The sequence below is a fragment of the Bombyx mori genome, chromosome 28, assembly GCF_030269925.1.
Source record: "Bombyx mori chromosome 28, ASM3026992v2".
Classification (NCBI taxonomy): domain Eukaryota; kingdom Metazoa; phylum Arthropoda; class Insecta; order Lepidoptera; family Bombycidae; genus Bombyx; species Bombyx mori.
In genome coordinates, this window is record NC_085134.1 from 430,054 (window position 1) to 451,087 (window position 21,034).

General features: G+C 39.4%; 1 protein-coding gene across 2 annotated transcripts in view; it reads left to right on the forward strand.

Moving 5' to 3' along the window:
* Positions 1 to 21,034, forward strand: part of LOC101742711 (electron transfer flavoprotein beta subunit lysine methyltransferase) — a 43,396-nt gene that overhangs the window by 10,014 nt on the left and 12,348 nt on the right. For both annotated transcript variants that reach the window (XM_062676776.1, XM_012696655.4), the window contains exon 2: positions 17,802 to 17,986. In XM_062676776.1, coding sequence (XP_062532760.1) covers positions 17,802 to 17,986 — 185 coding nt within the window. The remainder of the gene's footprint in view (positions 1 to 17,801; positions 17,987 to 21,034) is intronic.

The following is a 21,034-nucleotide window of genomic DNA, read 5'->3' on the forward strand; positions in this document are numbered from 1 at the left end:
ATTTCAAAGCCGGATCGTACGTGGCAAAAAATATCTCTGGAAACGCATTGTGAATGAATACAGAAGCTCCAGGTAGTATGGATGAACTCTACTCCGGTGGCGGGCGATCCGATGATAAAAACAAGATGATGGTATCAACTCAAACAATTCCTCAGGGCACTCCTCATGGAACATACGGTTCAAAATACAGACCCAGGGGACCCAACTCACTCGGAGACTCGACCCAGAGAGTTCTTCACTTCAAACACAAGTTTTGATCGCCTCTCCTGCACCACGATCCTAAAAATGGTTCTGATGGTCGATAAATCGCGCGTTCCCCGTGCTGTAATTCGCAAAGTAGTGTGGGCCATCTATAGATGGGCATGTCATTGATATACAGGATGAAAAACCTGTAACGTGTAACGTTCATAATACTTATTTCATTTTGTTTTGGGAGAGTGGGATTGGGAGAGGTAGGACGTTCGAAGTGAAATAAAGCCAATACCTGAATAAAGCGTGGAACATAGTGTGTGCTCGACCACGGTTTGCGTGACAGGCTGCCGCAGGGTATGGAAGGGCCCTCTGTCCACCCTGCCTGTCTCCGACTCTGGCACGACGATCGCACGACCGGATTATACACCGGTTAGCGGGACAGTTTCCCTGGGCGGAGTTTAGTAGTAACACCCGGGTTCAGGTCCCCTACTGACCGGCGGGCGGCCGCGAATACCGTTTCAGAATTATGAGAGTTTAATTATTATTATTTTGTGTCTAAAGGAAATCACCGGACCTTTGCTTACGCGTTGGAGTCGGTATCCGGGGCCCGTCGGAGTTGAGCCGACTATAATCCTCTGTCGCTCAACAACCAGCATCCGCGCTTCGTATGAGACAGAACCCTCACCGCCAAGCTACCGCTACGGGATGCCGAAGTGGCTGGTGCCTCGACCATTGGGTGTCTCTGTCGACTTCCTATCTTAAGCCCGTCTAGACGGCGCCGCTAACTCGTACCTAAATATACCTACACACTACGATCATCAAGTGATAATTTTTATCTATTTTAGACTAGGTACGTGCGTACTTTGAAAACGAATTCTGCGGAATTCTATTTTTAAGCATTGAGATCGTTTAGTAGGTGTGTGGTTTGATAAGATTGTAAGCTGTGATGTTATGATTTTTAAGAATAACAACGCTTTGCACTGCTGCCCCGGATTCACTGTCCACTTTCATTCGGTTGATTAAGTATTTTTCTTAAATTTTTTACCACAAATAACATCATACAAAATTTAAATAGGATCATTTTTGATCATTATAATTTTGTTTAGGGCGCAGGACTAACGCTACTCTGGGTTCATTCATCACGAAATATTTTCACAGTACGAGTACTTTTGTACCGAAAGGTCCTAGAAGAACTCACGTCCAGAATTGTTTGACACATCACATAGAGATTGAGCAATGGACAAAATAACTAACTAAGAATGTCTAAAGTTGAAGACCCTTGATGGTTGAGACGCAATCATCAGAGGTATCCTCTAGTGCGCAGTAATACAACCAGAATCAAGGGCGCCAGGCTCTTTGCGATAGTGACTGATAGAAGTTACAGACACTGTTGTATGTTTGACAGTGTTTTGATTTTAATTTATGTAATATTTTGATAAGATTTCATTTGCCTAATTATTTGATATGATTTTGATGGATGAACATAATCCGTGTGAATAATTTATTAGCATTTATGAATATGTTCGGCACATCACCTATTACGGCCGATTCTGCTAAGGTACCCACTGATGCGACCAGCAAAAGTGGGGGCAGTAAGAATCTAGGAGGGAAAAGACAATTGAGAAATGATGACATTGCTGGGAAAATAGCCTACTGGCCTGGTATGAGGTGTCATATTCGTGTCCCATGATCTAAATACTATCATAGTACGATACTCTGAACTTTTAAATTATGCAGAAAATAAACTGATTAATAAATTGTAACGACATTCTACAGAACACAACGATGACCCTATTAGCTTATCGATTTGATATCGATAATGACAACTAGACATCCGATTATCGAAATGTTATCGCTGAAAGAAATGCATTCAACATTCATTGAAATTGCATCAGATTTGTAACATAATATTGAAACGAACCTCTCGAATTGAAGACTTATTGACTCTTCTTTAGAAGACGTTTGCAATGAGAAGATGCAGATAGAGATAGAGTAGCGTTTCGTCCGCAATGAGCCGCGGTAAACTCAAATACAAAAAGTCATATATTTTTCGTTCGTAAACAATTTTATCTAATAGTAGCTGACCCGGCAAACGTTGTTTTGCCGTTTAAAAGATTACTAGGGAATTTCTAGTGTAGAAAAAAAAAACTGACTTATCGTAAGTGTTTAAGGATGTGGTAAATGAGTGAAAGAGGCATGTAGCGCTGTGAACGATGAGGGAATATAAAAATAACAAAACCTCAGTCAACCACATAATACCTCATTATAACAAAAAAAAATTGTCCAATAAATAACAAATAAATGTTAAGGGGTGGACAACCCTTATCACTTAGGGGTATGAAAAATAGATAGTAACCGATTCTCAGACCTACTGAATATGCATATACAATTTCATAAAAATCGGTCAAACCGTTTCAGAGGAGTATGGTAACTAACATTGTGACACGAGAATTTTATATATTATGTAAGATGTAGTAGCCGTTTTATTAGAATCAATCCAGATTTATCGTCAAAAACTATTTAATCATTTAGATAAACGGTTCCAAATCAATGTTAAAAAATGAATGAATGAGATATTTTTTGGATCTATGGTGCATCAGTGTCAGCTGACGAAAGAGACAGCTACATGTCCTAATTGACCGGCGCCTTTTTCTAAATTGTTGATATGTCTTTAAACATTATATTGAGGAGTGAAGGCGACAAAGCAACTTTACGGAGCCATTTAAAGTCTGTAATTTGTAAAAAATATCAAAACAAAAACAACTTCTTCAACTATTCCAATAACTTAATTGAAGTTCAATTAAAAACATCGAACCGTTGATGCTGATACCAAATAAAACGCACCTTTAATTACAAAGTCGCATGTTAAGTGGAATGTCGCTTAAACCAAATAGCATTTCACCCCTCAATATTGAAGCTATGACTTATTTACATATAAGGAGCTACATGAATCAAGAGATATGGCTTATTGAGGCTCCGACCTTGCGTCACATAGTACTCGGTGAATATGGTAATTTGCATAATTACTGGTGGTAGGACCTCTTGTGAGTCCGCGCGGGTGGGTACCACCATCCTGCCTATTTCTGCCGTGAAGCAGTAATGCGTTTCGGTTTGAAGGGTGGGGCAGCCGTTGTAACTATACTCGTGACCTTAGAACTTATATCTCAAGGTGGGTGGCGCATTTAGGTTGTGGTTGTCTATGGGCTCCAGTAACCACTTAACACCAGGTGGGCTGTGAGTTCGTCCACCTATCTAAGCATTAAAAAAAAGGGCTTTAGTGCCAGATAAATATCACCGGCCCTCGTGTCGGCTATGAAAACAATGTTTGTTTAGTTATTCAGCTCCATCATGATAAACTGGATTGATAACCGATAATATCGCGGTGTTAAATACACAATGTGTTTGAAGCCGCTGGAATATAAGTAATGATTTTTGTTTGATTTCATGCGATCGATAATGAGGTACCGAAAATAGTATTTTGCTGATGTACACTCGACGCAATTTATTTATTTATTCAGTTACTAGCTGACCCGGCAGACTTCGTAGTGCCTCAATCGATAAATAAAAGACCTAAACTTTTGTATAAAATAAACTTAAAACAAACAAAAGGAATCCGTCCGACGGGCGATTTTTGTTTAATTCCGAACATTTATCTACCTTTTAAACCTTCTCTGGACTTCCACAAATAATTCAAGACCAAAATTAGCCAAATCGGTCGAGCCGTTCTCGAGTCTTAGCGAGACTAACGAACAGCAATTCATTTTTGTATATAAGTATAGATTCAATGTATTACTTACGTTAAAAGATCAGTGGATATCACGCATACCTTCAGGATACATTGCGGGTTGTGTTACATAGGTGCATACAAGAGTTCACGGCTCGCTTGGTGTTATGTACCACCCCGCATAAACATCACAACATGACTACCACCACCCACTCCATCCCAAGAATATTAATTTAAAAACACGCTATGATTCCTTGTACTATGTGTACTGATACACATCTTTATACATACTAGTGGTCTCCCAGTAGTCGAAATTCGACTATAATTAATTGAAATTATACGTTTGAGCTATATTAAGGTTCTATGGTTATATGGTCAAAGAATATTATATTTCTATAGCCACAGAATTCGTAAAAGTTCGCTCAAGTATGCAGTTGGAACAGCGCCCCAAGCGGCAAACGTAGGCAAACGATCCAACTCCATACGTTAATAAGTTAACTTTTACTCTATCGAGAACGTAAAAAAACTCGCACTGAGCACACAGATCTGTATTCTCTACGTTCGAGTAAACGGTGTCAAGCCGAGGCAAGTGTTGTCGTCACTGAAGTCATCGATTGCGTTATTTTGGGTTTTTACTGACAATCTCCAAAGAAAGCATATGATTCATTGATGGACATGCCGATCTACTTTTTTTTTAACTGGGTTCATTTGGCGAAAGACACCTGTAGCTGCATAACATATCTTATTACCATGGGCGGAGATGATGTGCCGGGTGAGACAGTGCAAGAGGAGTCGATTGGTGCGGTAAGGCCCTAAAAATATCTTTGGGTCTGCTCCCAACGTCTGCAGATTGTCAAATCCCACATAACCCGCTTAACGGGAAAAAAAATTCATAGGTCCTATAATTAAATATTTCGAAATTCTGTATCTTAAACACAAGTATTTTCTCGACAACTAAACTTTTAAACATGATTCGTCAACTGTCGGTGTTAATGTCAGTTGACATTAGCCATTAACATGAACAATATAAATCAATACACCTTCCGCAATAAAAAAATCACTCCTATCGAATCTGTGACAAGAGTTCGCCAGACGGATTCATAAACGACAGGTCAGTGTCACCAAGTGTATAGGTGTGTGTGCGTCTGTGTGTGGTGTATTTGTGTGTGGTGTGTATGTGTGTGTGTGTGTACGCTGTCACTTGTGACGTCAGCGGATTCATTCATAATACGTGTTTCGTAACTCGATAGGTAATGACGCCGCCTGTCAGTAACTAGATACAGAGGTATTAGGTTTTCTCGCTACGCAGGTACAAGGTATTTCCATTTGAATTGAAATTCCTGATGGAAGTCACACCGGGCTGGGCTTTGGAACGATCTAAACAACGAGGAAGTCTTGGGGAAAAAAAACCTTTTTATGTCATCGTTGTCGGCTATTTTGTTGTTTTGCTTGTTTTTATTTATTGCATACATGGGTGGACGCGGTGGGAGGACATAGACATCTACAACGTAATGCCGCCTCCCACCTTGAGATATTAGTTCTAAGGTCTTAATATAGTTACAACGGCTGCCCCACCCTTTACTTTAAACCGAAACGTACTACTGTTTCACGGCAGAAATAGGCAGGGCGGTGGTACCCACCCGTGCGGACTCACGAGACGTCCTGCCACCAGTATAGTTTGAAATTCAAGGATATGGTTTTCATTCGTATTCGCATATTTTTTGTTTAAAAAGAGAAACAGCAGGAAGAGTGTTTTCAAACCGGTATTCTGTGGCACGAACCGGTTCTGTGCGGACTCGCAAGAGGTCCTATCACCAGTTGTTTCTTTGTTTATTGTAGTAGTAGTAGTAGTAGTAGTAGTAGTAGTAGTACTGGTGGTACGCAAATAATTGTTATAATCAGAATGTCACGACCGTGTTAAAACCGTGTTGCGTTGGGGCAATTGAGCGTGGACTGTACTTATTGTTTTGAGATATTTAATTGTCCTTACATTACAAATTAAAGACTTAAAATAAAAGAGATATAAAATCGATGCGTCGCTCTTGACGGCTGGATTTGAAAGGGAGTTGCCGCCGTCATGGCGGACGCCGCTACACTTTGACGTTCAGAAATTGAACAGTTTGTCCTGCTATGGCCATCAACACTAACAAGATGAAGGAACAGGTCAACAAAAGTCACGGGACGACTAGAACAATGTAAGATTTGGATTTTTTTCCTACAATTAGGAAACTTTCATCAACGAATTTATCGCGAATGAAACTCACCTCACAAGAGGTCCTACCACCAGTAAAGAATATCCTACACTACATTACTATAGATACAGTCCTCTACAGTTACATACTGATCCCAATCTTCACGTATGGTAAAAGACTGAAATATGACCGTCAACCTATTTCTAGCCGACATTCCCGAGTAGTTTTACTAGGACGAACCAACTATATGACATTGTCAATGTTATCATTCCTCTTTGAACAAATAAAAGCCTAATTCGTAAAGTTTTATAGCATTTTAACCTAAATAGATAACAAAGAATCACTCACGGGAAGTACTGGGGCTTGTATTAAACATGGAGCGATATGGTTTTTCCCCAACCGTTGGTTTAATGCAATTATACATGTTATCTGCTTATGTTATTAGTTGTATTAGTAGCCACTTGCACTTTTATGTTGTTGTTTATTATACTGTGCAATAAAAGTGGAGAGATTTCTATTTACTGGCGGTAGAACCTCTTGTGAGGTAGGTACCACCACCCTACCTATTTCTGCAGTGAAGCAGTAATGCGTTTCGGTTTGAAGAGTGGGGCAGCCGTTGTAACTATACCTTAGAACTTATACCTCAATGTGTCTGATGATGATGAATGATGTATGCGTGCTCCAGTAACCACTTAGCACCAGGTGGGCTGTGAGCTCGTCCACCCATCTAAGCAATAAAAAAAATGTGTAGGCCGAATCTACGAGTGCCTTTAACCTTTAAGATATATAGAAATGCTCGCAATTCTTTTGTTGTTAACTGGATTGTGGTCAGTGATAAGTGACTAAGTAAGCTCATGAACTCTTAGCATGGTTTGGACATAAATCCAAATATAAATTCAATTACTTATTTAAGTTAACTTAAAGTTAACTTTATAAAGTTAATAAAATTAAAAATTAAAATTAAAGAAGTTAACTTCATAAGCGGGTGACGCAGCCAGTACTTTGAACTCTTCGAGTTTATAAATAGATGATACTAAAATGGGATGTATGTAATAATTGTGTTTATTGTGCTAATATGATGTAACGGCGTGTAATTATAAAGATAAGTCTGTACAATTTACATAAACAGTACTACACTGCTACTGATACAGTTATCTGCAGATCTATACCGATGCCAAGCTATTCTCATATAGTTAAAGGCACTCATAGATTCGCCCTACACATTTTTTTTATTGCTTAGATGGGTGGACGAGCTCACAGCCCACCCTGGTGTTAAATGGTTACTGGAGCTCACAGATATCTACAACGCAAATGCGCCACCCACCTCGAGATATAAGTTCTAAAGTCTGAAGTATAGTTAGAACGACTGTCGCACCCTTTAAACCGAAACGCATTACTGCTTCACGGCAGATATAGGCAGGGTGGTGGTACCTACCCGCGCGGACTCACAAGAAATCCTACCACCAGTGAAAGTACTATCTACTTACTTAATAATTAAGAGTGCTATACAGTTGACAGCTATAAACAGACACTGTTAATATCAAAGGCAGTCTGTCGTCAAGGCTGTCGTCAGGTTGGCATGCATTAATAAGCCTTACATTAAAAATTTAAGATATATATCTAATATATAAAATTCTCGTGTCACGATGTTCGTTCCCATACTCCTCCGAAACCGCTTGACCGATTCTCATGAATTTTTTTATGCATATTCAGTAAGCCTGAGAATCGGCTACTATCTATTTTTCATACCCTTAAGTGATAAGGGTTGTCCACCCCTAAGATTTATTTTTTATTTTTTGGACAATTTTTTTTTTTTGTTATATTGAGACATTATGTGGTTGAATGAGGTATTGTTATTTTTATATTCCTTCATCGTTCACAGCGCTACATGCCTCTTTCACTCATCTACCACATCCTTACACACTTACAATAAGTTAGTTTTATGTTTCTACACTAGAAATTCCCTAGAAATCTTATATATGGCAAAACAACGTTTGCCATATATAAGATAATATCTAGTATATAAGATAATATCTAGTATGTATATAATATCAAACAATATTTGACCTCTATTATCAATGAAAGTCAACAGGTATCTCCGCTTACTATTGATTTGATTACGCAAATTTTATTTTGTTATACCGATTTGCTCACCCGGATCTAAGCTGTTGCTGTTTTTGACGTCAGTGTACAAGTTGCGTGAACGGTTCCCTCCCTCGTTGCGAAGGCTGGTACCCTGAATAAGTAGGGCAGGGCTGTCCGGCCTAGATGTTTTACAGGCGATAAAAAAAATTAGGGTCATAAAAACTATTTTGTATTCAAGTTTAACAATATTTGTTATGTTTATGTGCATTACTATAATTCTCATATTGTATTTGTTATTTTAGCTGTTCTACACACACTCATCACTTTTAATTATTATTATTATTCTCATAATCCTCTCGCAGGTCTGCTGGACGAGATTTCTTAAAGAAATAAGCAGTGCCTTTGTACATAATTTTCCTATTACTCTGTACTATGTCTTCTTTTTTGTGTGTAAATAATAAATAAATAAATAAAATAAATAAATAAAACTATTTATTATGAACATTAAAAGTAAAAAAGTAAAGTAGATTTTTTTCTATAACGAAAACTGATCTTTGGAACGTCTTTAGGGATTTAGGTTTCCTTCAGTCGCGACACGATTTCAGATACTTTTCGGAAGCCGCATTAAAAGCAAGGTTTGTACAGCCCTGATCTGAATTGTTCGAAGTCGCAGATACAATACAAACATACAGCCATACAGAAGTTACCATTTGTAACAGATTGCTTAACTTGAGACATACGATTAAGGTCTCTATTGAATGGGTCCAAAGAAGTGATTACTCCGCGGGATAGTAGCACTACCCAACTGACCCTACCACAAGTAAACGACAGTATCACACTAAGATCTTCCCAGCTAAATATTGACCGGGTTCTAGAAATATGGAATACAGTACATATTATCAAATTTTTAGATACTGTCATCGCGACTAGAGATCTAGGTTCATTTTGTGAGCCGACACGGGTTGGTACCAGCACTCTGCCTATTTTGGATGCGAAGCAGTAATGTGTTCCGTTTTGAAGGGAGGGGTAGCCTGTACACCAGCCTTTCCCAAAGTGGGCGATAACGTCCCCTTGTAGGCGTTGCAGGCCTAAAGGGGGGCGGTAAGAGACCCTGAAAAAAATGCGGACGTTGTGTAGAGGCTTGGGAGGCGATTTGTAACTCTAGGATGACTCTTAGACCGACCGAGATCTCGCTATAGTGGTTTTTAGTAGGTCAAAGAACGGGGGCGCTAAAAAAATAATGTCTTTTCAAAGTGGGCAATAAACAAAATAAGTTTTGGAGCCCCTGCTTTACACTATAAAACTGAGACTTAGAACTTATCGTCAAGGAGGGTGGCAGCGTTTACAGGCTCCGGTAGCCACTTAACACTAGATATAAGCAATAAAAAAAGTAATTTTGGGTTATGCTTAACGTGACCATTTTCTTTTCGTGTCAAAGCGGGACGCCCACGGGATTTCTTATATAAAATAAATACATATATTATATAGTACCCTGTCGGGGTAAGATGTAATATTTAAGTGCAAAATAAAAAATATGGTTTAAAAATTACTTGAAATAATTTATTATGTTAATTTACCCTCACTGACATCTTAATTCTTACACCAACATGCCCTTAAAATAATATTTGTAAATAATTTCGCAAACAAAAAACTACTTTCCTACAGCAAAATTAGAGTTACTTTAGTATGTATTTAGTAATACAATAAGGATTTGGGATAAGGAAGTATTCGGTAAGTTTCTAATAGACACATGGACAACAGATAAATGAAAGCGGGACATTTTTGTTCTTGTTGGGGACAGCGGGACGGACCGCCTGAAAGCGGGACAATCCCGCCCAAAGCGGGACGTATGGTCACGTTAGTTATGCTCAATGATCTCTTGTACATTTCACGTGTAGAAGGACGCATACTTTGTTACCAGTTGTAACAATTGACAACGAATATACAGTACGTTTTCAGAGATCATTTTTTATCATAATTTTCTGGAACTGTCTGTCATTCCTCAAAAGAGATCCGAAAAGAGTCCTCAGCGATAGATTCGCTGAGCGTCGCCGATCACTGAAAATCAGGCGCCTTTGAAGGTCACAAGGGAGATGAGAAAGAATCCTTTCGTTTCTCGACAAAATTGGTACTCTTGACATTTTCGACTACAAGAACTTTTGTAACTGCTGTCGGCAAGGCTTTCTTTTTGTCTTTCGTAATATTGCGAGATATGTACCTACGTGGCACGCGTCATGCTATATAGAGAATGAAACCGTGGTTTTCGACACGTGTCCCATTAGGTACGCCGTACACCAATACATCACGGGACTGACGTGTTAGCAGTTGAACTGGTTTTAAGCCCGCACAAGTTAGCACCACAAGACTCCCTATTAGCAAAGTCATCAATTAAGCTTGAAGATTTCTATTGAATGTTAAGATGGGTGTACGAACGGTCCAGCTGGTTTAAACTGGTTATCGTGGCCCATGAATAACGCAACGTGAATGCCGCCACTCACCTTGAAACATGACGCCGTAGTCTCAACTGTATTATTTAACAGCTGTCCCCCACCCTCAAAACTAGAACACACTTTGCAGCAGAAACAAGCACATGGACGCCTCAACCGGGCCTGCTTACAATAACTCTTACTATAAACCAACTTTCAGCTCCAGTATATAATTCGGCAATAGGTCAACGGGCCTCAGCAATGTTGTTATGTTGTTATTATGGTGTAAATAGGTTGCAATGGCCGTAAGATCGAATACCTAAGGGAAATCTTTTTGATGACATTACTTGGATTGATATAGCGTTGCTTGATCTCAATAAACAAATTACAGATTGCATAATTAAATAGCCTTACTTGTTTAAATATACATAACAATAAAAAAAAAACATTTAATAACTGCAGTCACCATATTTACATTCCGATGAAAAATTTACTAAAATTAATTTATTATTGATACTAGAGGTCCCGCAGTAGTCGAAATTCGACTATAATTAATTGGAATTGTAAGTTTGTACACTATTATGATTGTATTTTATACTTCTATAATCTCAAATTTCGCCAAGGCTACTCTATAAAAAAATAATAACAAAGACAAACAATATTAATCAATTCTTAATTTGACAACAGCCGCCAAGAACAAAAGTTTGACAATAAATAGTATGCATGCGTGTGTGCGTCAAATACAGTTATGTAGTGTGTGTAATGTTTTCTTTATTGATTTATTAATGTATATTTTATGGTTGACGGGTCGAAACTTACTTAGTGAACGAAACACTTTTTATGAGTTTTTGTTTTATTTTTCGGTAAAATGATTTTGATTGGTTTGATGATTGGATTGATTTTGGTTATTAATGATTAATGATGGCATTGGGGAAAGCCTATGTCCAGCAGTGGGCAGATAAAGGCTGATGATGATGATGATGATGATGATGTTATTTAATTGGGTATTTATGTGAAATTCATTACAGATAAAAGAGGTAACATTATTTTCCTTTTGTTGTTGAAAATATATCTGTTGCCACCAACTCTGGATTTTACGGAAAAAAATTACAATCACGATGGGATTCCCAATTGGTAGAATTATCATTACTACAATGTTTCAGAAGTACCAGCATAATTACGATGCTGTCTAAACTCACATACAAATCATACCTCCTTGGGAATACCACAAAAGGGAAAAGTTGTCTAAGTACAGTAGAACCATAACGGTTTTTTTATTGAATTCCTCACGACTACTGTGGTGTGATATGGTCACCGGAGTCCACAGACATCTCGGATAGAATGCCCGACTCACCTTGAGACATGGGGCGGAATTCTCGGTAGTGCTGTATGACGGTTTCGCGACAAAATTGGGATGGTGGTGTTTACCCATATTGGCTCACAAAACGCCCTACCACCACAGAATCCACCAGCATCAGGAATTACAGTAAAATATTTGGAAGGAGACGTGCCATGTCTCACGCGGTTCACAGCGATCATACACACACACACTAGCGTCTTTAGTCCAACGACCTCATTACGTGAAAATTATGTTAACTAACCACACTTAAATCCACATTTACCAAATAATATATTGCGACGTGCTCATTTTCTTTAGCCTACTTGCTTAATTATTGACTAGTTCCGCGCTGAACCAATGAATCTACAAGCAATCTGTAATATTGGTCTCGGCTTAGATGGTGAGTCGGAGGGATGGCTCATGATGAGTCTTCAGTCCTGATGAATATCTGGAATTAGAAAAAAGTAGCTATGTAACGACGCGTGGACTTTTTTATTGCTTAGATGGGTGGACGAGCTCACAGCCCACCTGGTGTTAAGTGGTTACTGGAGCCCATAGACATCTACAACATAAATGCGCCACCCACCTTGAGACATAAGTTCTAAGGTCTCAGTATAGTTACAACGGCTGCCCCATCCTTCAAGCCGAAACGCATTACTGCTTCATCGCAGAAATAGGCAGGGTGGTGATACCTACCCGCGCGGACTCACGAAAGGCACTACCACCAGTACCACCAGGACATCAGAACATTTCTTTATGAGTAGGTTTGTAGTGGTCGTGCTCCAAGTTTGTTTTGCGACAATGTTTGAATTTCATAGTAATCGAACTCTTCAATATATTAATACGTGAAGCAAAAACTTTGTATCCCTTTTTACGAAAATTGTGCGGACGGAGGGGTATGTAATTTCCCACACTTATAGAGATAATAGAGGAGTGCAGAATGTTAATATTTCTATTTACTATGCATAAACAATACATTAAATCAATAAAAATAACATTACACACACTAACTACCATGTATTTGGCACACTCAAGCATGCATACTACAGGGTGGCCCATAAGTCCTTTGATATGAAAAAAAATTTATTAAAATAAAACTAATTACATTATGAATTAAATTTTTATTTACATAAAAAGCTTAAAAAACGGGAATTATTTTTTGAAAATAACATCTAAATGTAATCCGTTGCGATCACGGCACTCTTGCAAACGACGTCTAAAATTGTCGATGACTGCGCGGCACGTCACTGCTGAAATGCTTGTCATTTCTCTGCGGATGTTTTCTTTTAGGGCCTCAATTGACCGCGGGTTTGTGTCGTATACTTTAGCCTTAAGGTAGCCCCACAAAAAAAATCCATCGGGGTCAGATCTGGACTACGTGGAGGCCAGGAAATGTCTCCTCTCTTAGAGATAACTTTGCCAGGAAAAAGTTGACGGATAACGGGCATAGCAGTGTTAGAGGTGTGAGAAGTGGCCCCATCCTGTTGAAACCACGTCCTGGCATTAAAGCCTGAAAAGTTTTGCAATTCTGGTATGAAAAACTCTTCGATCATAGCCACATATCGCTCCGACGTAACAGTAACTGCGCGCCCTCTGCCATCCTCAAAGAAGTAAGGCCCTAGGATACCATGGGCTGACATAGCGGCCCAAACAGTCACTTTCGGACTATGTAAGGGCTTCTGATGCTTAAGTTTTGGATTGATGGGGCTCCAATAGCGGCAATTTTGTTTACTAACATGCCCGTTAAGATGGAAATGAGCCTCGTCAGAGAACATTATGTTATTGAAGGAAGTAAACCGATTCAACATTTCATTCGCATAATTTTGTCTTTGAATACCGTCAGTTTCCTTTAATTCTTGAACCAACTGAATTTTGTAAGGGTGCATATGTAAATCTTTCTTCAAAATCCGTTGTAACGATGTCCTGGATACGTTTAATGCTCTGGCGCGCTTACGAGTTGACTGTGTCGGATTTTCGCGAATAGACTGTGTCACTGTGTCTATGTTTTGTTCCGTACGTGACGTCCTTGGGCGACCCAACCGCGGTTTATCTAACGTCGAACCGGTCTCCTCGAACTTAGCAACCCAGTTCTTAATCGTTTGAAGAGTTGGAGTGTCGTCAAAGTTGTGTAAACCTTTGTGTTCTCGAAATTTACGCCGCGCAACGGTTGCCGAATTGTCGTTTTTATAAAACTCGCGCACACAAAACGCACGGTCCGCTCCGGTAAAACGCTCCATCGCGACTAAATTCCCAGAAACCGAAGTTACTCCCCCCGCTTCCCCTGCACCGCTCACGCGCGCCCTGTTCGTTTTATTCAAATTTTACTTTTCAAAGGACTTATGGGCCACCCTGTATTTGTGTATTGTCAAACTTTTCTTATTGCTTATAGTCTGTGGTCAAATTGAGAATAGGCTAAATATTGTTTGTCTTTATTAATATTTGTCTAAAATGTAGTCTTGGTGAAATCTGTAATTATAGAAGCATATTTTACCTATTACCTAGAGAGACCATAGACGACGAGAACGATGACCGGTGCTTGAGGTACCTAAAAGCACCGTTAGTGGATCGGGAGGATCGGTAATGACATGGAACCATAATAGTCTTTGACAATAGAATCATACCAAACTTATAATTTCAATATATATATATATATATATTTTTTTTTATTGCCCTTTTAGGCAGACGAGCATACGGCCCACCTGATGGTGAGCGGTTACCGTCGCCCATGGACTTCAGCAATGCCAGGGGCAGAGCCAAGCCGCTGCCTACCGCTTAATACTCTCCACAAGCCTCGTTTGAAGAAGGACATGTCATAGAGCTCGGGAAACGCCGTGGAGGGGAGCTCATTCCATAGCCGGATGGTACGTGGCAAAAAATATCTCTGGAAACGCACTGTGGATGACCGCAGTGGCTCCAGGTAGTATGGATGAACTCTACTCCGGTGGCGGGCGGTGCGATGGGAAAAACGAGATGCCGGTATCATCTCGAATAATTCCTCAGAGCACTCCCCATGGAACATACGGTACAAAATACAGAGGGAACCGAAGTCCCTCCGCAGACCCAGAGGTTCCAAACGATCCGAAATTATAGTCGAATTTCGACTACCGTGGACCACTAGTACATCTAAAAACACATGTATTAAATTCCTAGCTTGCTGCACCTGCTGTTTATCTTGTCAACGCCTTTGTAATCCTATACTGGGGATTCTGAAAAATCCGATAATCAAAAATGCGCAGTAAACAAACAGACAGTCAGTGTCAGCCGGTGACATCGGCGCTAAGCACCGCGCGGCGCCAAACCCGATTGATAGCTCTTATCACTTACTGGGAAAACTGTCGAGATTGTTTACTAACAATGCGAAATATTCAAAACAACATAGGATTTTTATCTTTTCAACTGACATTTATTCTCCATCTTTGAATACAGTCCGTGAAATCGGCGCGGACTAAAGGATAAGACACCCGATCTAGTGATACACCTGACAAGTCGATGTTCCAATCCCGCAGATAGGGGCCGATTTGTCTAATGAAATACGTACTTAACACATGTTCACGATGGACTTTCGCGGTGAAGGAATAACATCTATACATATAAATAAAATAGGAATGTCTGTTTGTAATATTGAAATAACCGACATTTTTTACAATTTTTGTCTGTCTGTCTGTTTGTTTGTTCCGGCTAATCTCTGGCTGGAACGGCTGGATCGATTTTGACTTGACTTTGGACCGATTAATTCATGGTGGGTTTCTAGGAGCTACTTTTTTTTACTTTGAAAGCAGAATGACTGACTTCATCGTCTTCAGATAACGCTGAAAAAATAGTTCTCGGGAATATCTAAGAACGACTTTTTTATCAGCTTCGCCCTAACGTGTAGGTGAGCTCACGGGGCTCAAACCGGAGTGATGCTAACACTGGCCCTAGCAAGAGCTTCGCAGAATCTACCGCCAGATCCGAAACTCGACCCACTGAGAAGATCCGGCGAAAAACTCAGTGGACTGTGTCTATGGGTTAAAAGAACGACGGTGACCACTCACCATCAAGTACCGTTGGCTAGTAACACCCGTCGTCCTATATTGTCCAAATTTAATCTACATAATTGTAATGTTACTGGTGGTAGGACCTCTTGTGAGTCCGCACGGGTAGGTACCACCACCCCGCCTATTTCTGCCGTGAAGCAGTATTGCGTTTCGGTTTGAAGGGTGGGGTAGCCGTTGTCACTATACTTGAGACCTTAGAACTTATATCTCAAGGTGGGTGGCGCATTTACGTTGTGGATGTCTATGGGCTCCAGTAACCACTTAACACCAAGTGGGCTGTGAGATCGTCCACCCATCTAAGCAATAAATAAAAAATAAAAACTTTCTAAAAAATAAAAAGCAATAAATAAAAAATAAAAAATATTGAAATAACCGACATTTTTTACAATTTTTGTCTGTCTGTCTGTTTGTTTGTTCCGGCTAATCTCTGGCTGGAACGGCTGGATCGATTTTGACTTGACTTTGGACCGATTAATTCATGGTGGGTTTCTAGGAGCTACTTTTTTTTACTTTGAAAGCAGAATGACTGACTTCATCGTCTTCAGATAACGCTGAAAAAATAGTTCTCGGGAATATCTAAGAACGACTTTTTTATCAGCTTCGCCCTAACGTGTAGGTGAGCTCACGGGGCTCAAACCGGAGTGATGCTAACACTGGCCCTAGCAAGAGCTTCGCAGAATCTACCGCCAGATCCGAAACTCGACCCACTGAGAAGATCCGGCGAAAAACTCAGTGGACTGTGTCTTTGGGTTAAAAGAACGACGGTGACCACTCACCATCAAGTACCGTTGGCTAGTAACACCCGTCGTCCTATATTGTCCAAATTTAATCTACATAATTGTAATGTTACTGGTGGTAGGACCTCTTGTGAGTCCGCACGGGTAGGTACCACCACCCCGCCTATTTCTGCCGTGAAGCAGTATTGCGTTTCGGTTTGAAGGGTGGGGTAGCCGTTGTCACTATACTTGAGACCTTAGAACTTATATCTCAAGGTGGGTGGCGCATTTACGTTGTGGATGTCTATGGGCTCCAGTAACCACTTAACACCAAGTGGGCTGTGAGATCGTCCACCCATCTAAGCAATAAATAAAAAAAAATACTTTCCGAGTATAGTGACACGCGAATAGACACAGAGTTGCAGGCAATGAAAAATATTCTCCTCATTTAACATATGGCCGTGGAATTCAAAATAGAATTGAAATAGTTTAGACCAGACCGTAAATATTATTTTCTAAGAAAACGCCACATTTCATCATCTGAGCTTCAAGATAATATAAATATTGCAAAACAAGAAACAAATATTTCTGCAGAACCAACTACTTATCGTTGTATACTTAGTTTCGCAAATATGTGTGTGGTACGTACACTTATCGCCAGATAAGACGTATCGGATCGATATTTGTTTCACTTTCTATGTATTTTACTTAATCTTCAATAAAATCTACAAGTATTCCTAATTTTTGTATTACTATAGATGTTTATCTGATGTCATAACCTCTTTTGGTTCATTTTTATTGCTTAGATAGGTGAACGAACTCGCAAGCCACCTACTACTTAGTTACCCGAGTCCTTAAACATCGCACCTTAGATATGATGTCTTAATATCATTTGTATACTCGTTGTATAATTTTTTCTCCTACTTCCACAAATAATTCAAGACCAAAATTAGCCAAATCGGTCCAGACGTTCTCGAGTTTTAGCGAGACTAACGAACAGCAATTCATTTTTGTATATTATATAGATTTTACAATTCTTATTTAAGTTTCATTTATTTTAGTTCTATCTCAATTTATAATTCAATTTCAGATGTTGAGAGACATTTCGGCTGCCATCATAAGGCACACGGCCTTATCGCGACGACACCTGACTCCCGAGCTGGTTCTGCGTCTCATCACACCGGAATGTCCGCTATGGAGAGCTAAAGAAGGCGAGTCGCCTTTCAGAGACCCGTTCTGGGCATTCTATTGGCCCGGAGGTCAGGCTACTGCGCGGTAAATATTGAATACATCAATAAATAATCATTGTTTACTCTTCTCCATTTTCCTCTATATTTTACATTTGTCCTCGCAATACCAAACGATAAACGTAAGTTGAGAATTACATTATCAAAATAAGGAAATTTCGTGTTTTTCCTTAGATACACAATAAAAAAAAACAGCTCAAATTGAAATATTTATAGCATAGGATAAATTGAAAATAACGTTAAAACACAAATATGGCGACGGGCCGCGTGATGGCATCGATATATTAATGCGTGATGGCGCCAAAATGTGCATAGATTGTAGCAAATATAGAACAGACACGTGTTATTCATTGTCGTGTTTCCGTATTTAACATGGTTTTATTTAGCTTAGCATGTGTTTATACTCTTATATGTTTGTTTGTATTTAACGGAATCTTTAAACGTCATTGTTAAGATATCTGATAAATATGAAAATTTGCAACGTCTCTCACGTGCCCCGCCGCCTCCTTCTGCGAGATGGTGCATTCGCAGAAGTCGAGCATCGCCCTCAGCTGCCTGAAGAAGACCTGCGCCTCCGAAGGAGACCTAACAACTCAAGAGCAGTTGCTTCGCGAAAGAATATAAAACCGCGAATGAAAAAAAAAATGGACAAGATTGATTCTTTCGATGATGATTGGCTCACATTGGATGAAGCCCACATACTTAAAACCGTTGCAGTCTCATGCTTAGTAATGTGGTGTCACTACAATATTACAGGATTTTATGTTGAGACTTGAGAACGACATCCGAAAATGAGCCCTAAATGTGGAACACTACACAAAAATCTTTGAGTTACGTCTTTTTCGAGCTGACCCAACTATAGAAATCTTCCACCTTTGTCAAGCTGATGGCCAATGTATGTCATTTAATAATGAGACTTATTCCAAGTAAACACAAGATCAATATGACAAACTGATACATATTTGATTAATAGCATTAACCGGAATAATAACATTCAAAATTAATTCTTAACTACAAATACATAAGGATTATTATTTTTACTACTTTTCAATTCAATAACTACTTTTGTAACTAAATCGTATCGTGGAGAAAAACGTGACTCATTCGAAATGTTTCACGAAGAATTTGACCTTTCCTTATTCATAGTACAACATTTCAAGTGAAAATTTGATCGTCTTGTTGTGATTTGTAGGTCGATGAAACGAAAAAGAAACACTGAAAAGAGATACAAAGATTTGTTTATTTATTTAGTCTACTTACAAATTAACAGTATAAATCAAAACATTTGTAAGGTATTAATAATTAGCTTAAGTAATTCCTAACAACAAAAATAATAATAGATGTACTAAGATAAACATATAAATAATGTTGCCGCGTGGGAATCAGATAGAAAACTTTGGAAGATTTCATTCTTACCGTTTCTCAACTGCACAGGTCATTTATATTGTAATAAATATTTTATTTTGTAGATGTATTAGACTGCAAAGCAATGGTATTTGACTACTTCTAAGGTCTTCACCGGTAGATCACAGCATACAGCCTAGTTTCACCGCAAAGTAGTAATATTAAATAATAGTTAAATTTCAACCACAGTAACTTTTTTTTTTTATTGCCCTTGTAGGCAGACGACCATACGGCCCACCTGATGGTGAGTGGTTACCGTCGCTCATGGACTTCAGCAATGCCAGGGGCAGAACCAAGCCGCTGCCTAACTGCTTTATAATGAAGAACCTGTTGATCCTGTTCTTGAAGCGGTCGGTTTTGGTACCTCATCTTGGCAGTCATTCAACCCATGGTTCAAGGTTGAGTAATAAGTACCCCAAAGGTTACCGTTATGAGGTGCTCTGCTTGGTTTTGGTGCGGGTCCTCATGGATACACTCATTTGTTGTTCAGATTACAATATCAAGTGGTTTCGACTTCATGTCTGAAGATCGGTAGCAACATGATATCCACAGACTACAGTAATTACTTAACTCCAGATGGATAGACCTTTTGTCTTGGGAAAGATATTTTTTTGCTTTGGTAGGCAGGGGAGTTTACGACCCACCCGTTGCTAAGTAGTCACCATCATGGACATCAGCAATCCTAGGGGCACAGCCGAGCTGCTGCTGCTAACGTACTACACAGTACTCTTTCTCCTATATTATCCATGTCCTTTGTTGAATTTTTGATAAAACCAAATTTTAATATAACCAAAAAATTCTCTGTGCAACTATAATTGTCATTAAAGTAGACGTTTCCTGCCAAAGCTTAGTGGCGATTTTAAAATATCCAACTATAAATTGGGCGCAAGGAAAGCCTCAATATCGGAACGTAGAACGAGATAAACGATACAAATACGCCGAGGTGCGATCGAGACAAACTATTAGAAGAAATATAGAGAAAGATGGCAATATACATTTGAATGTGCAAAGAAAGGGACGGCTGCTGTGAGTCATCCAGGAATGCCTGCAGGATTAGTCACCCATTTCACTACGTAGAAATTGTTTGATATTTTATTCAAGATCAACATTTATTTATGAGTACCCTCACAGCGTTGCCTATCTGCTTGTTGTTGTTAAGACTTCGAACTCAATTATCAAGATAGATAGTGGCATTTCTGTTGTGAAGTCCAAAGTCTCCGGTAACGCATTTACACTAGTCCGTGAGCTTCTTCACTGATATACACAATAAACATAAGAGAAATAACTAAAAAATTTCGACCGGAAAACGAACCCAGATGTAGTGACACAGGGTCTGTAGGTAGAGTAACCAGACGATAGAGGATTTAGATGATACCGATTTAGGATCAGATGATACCGACGCTGTTTCATTCTTCCATCGCGCTACCGAATTAACCTTCATTCCTCGTAAAGTATAACTCAAGACGGGCCAACACATCGTGGCCTAACGGATAAGACGTCCGGTGCATTCGTGTTGAAGCGATGCACCGGTGTTCGAATCCCGCAGGCGGGTACCAATTTTTCTAATGACAATACGTACTCAACAAATGTTCACGATTGACTTCCACGGTGAAGGAATAACATCGTGTAATAAAAATGAAACCCGCAAAATTATAATTTGCGTAATTACTGG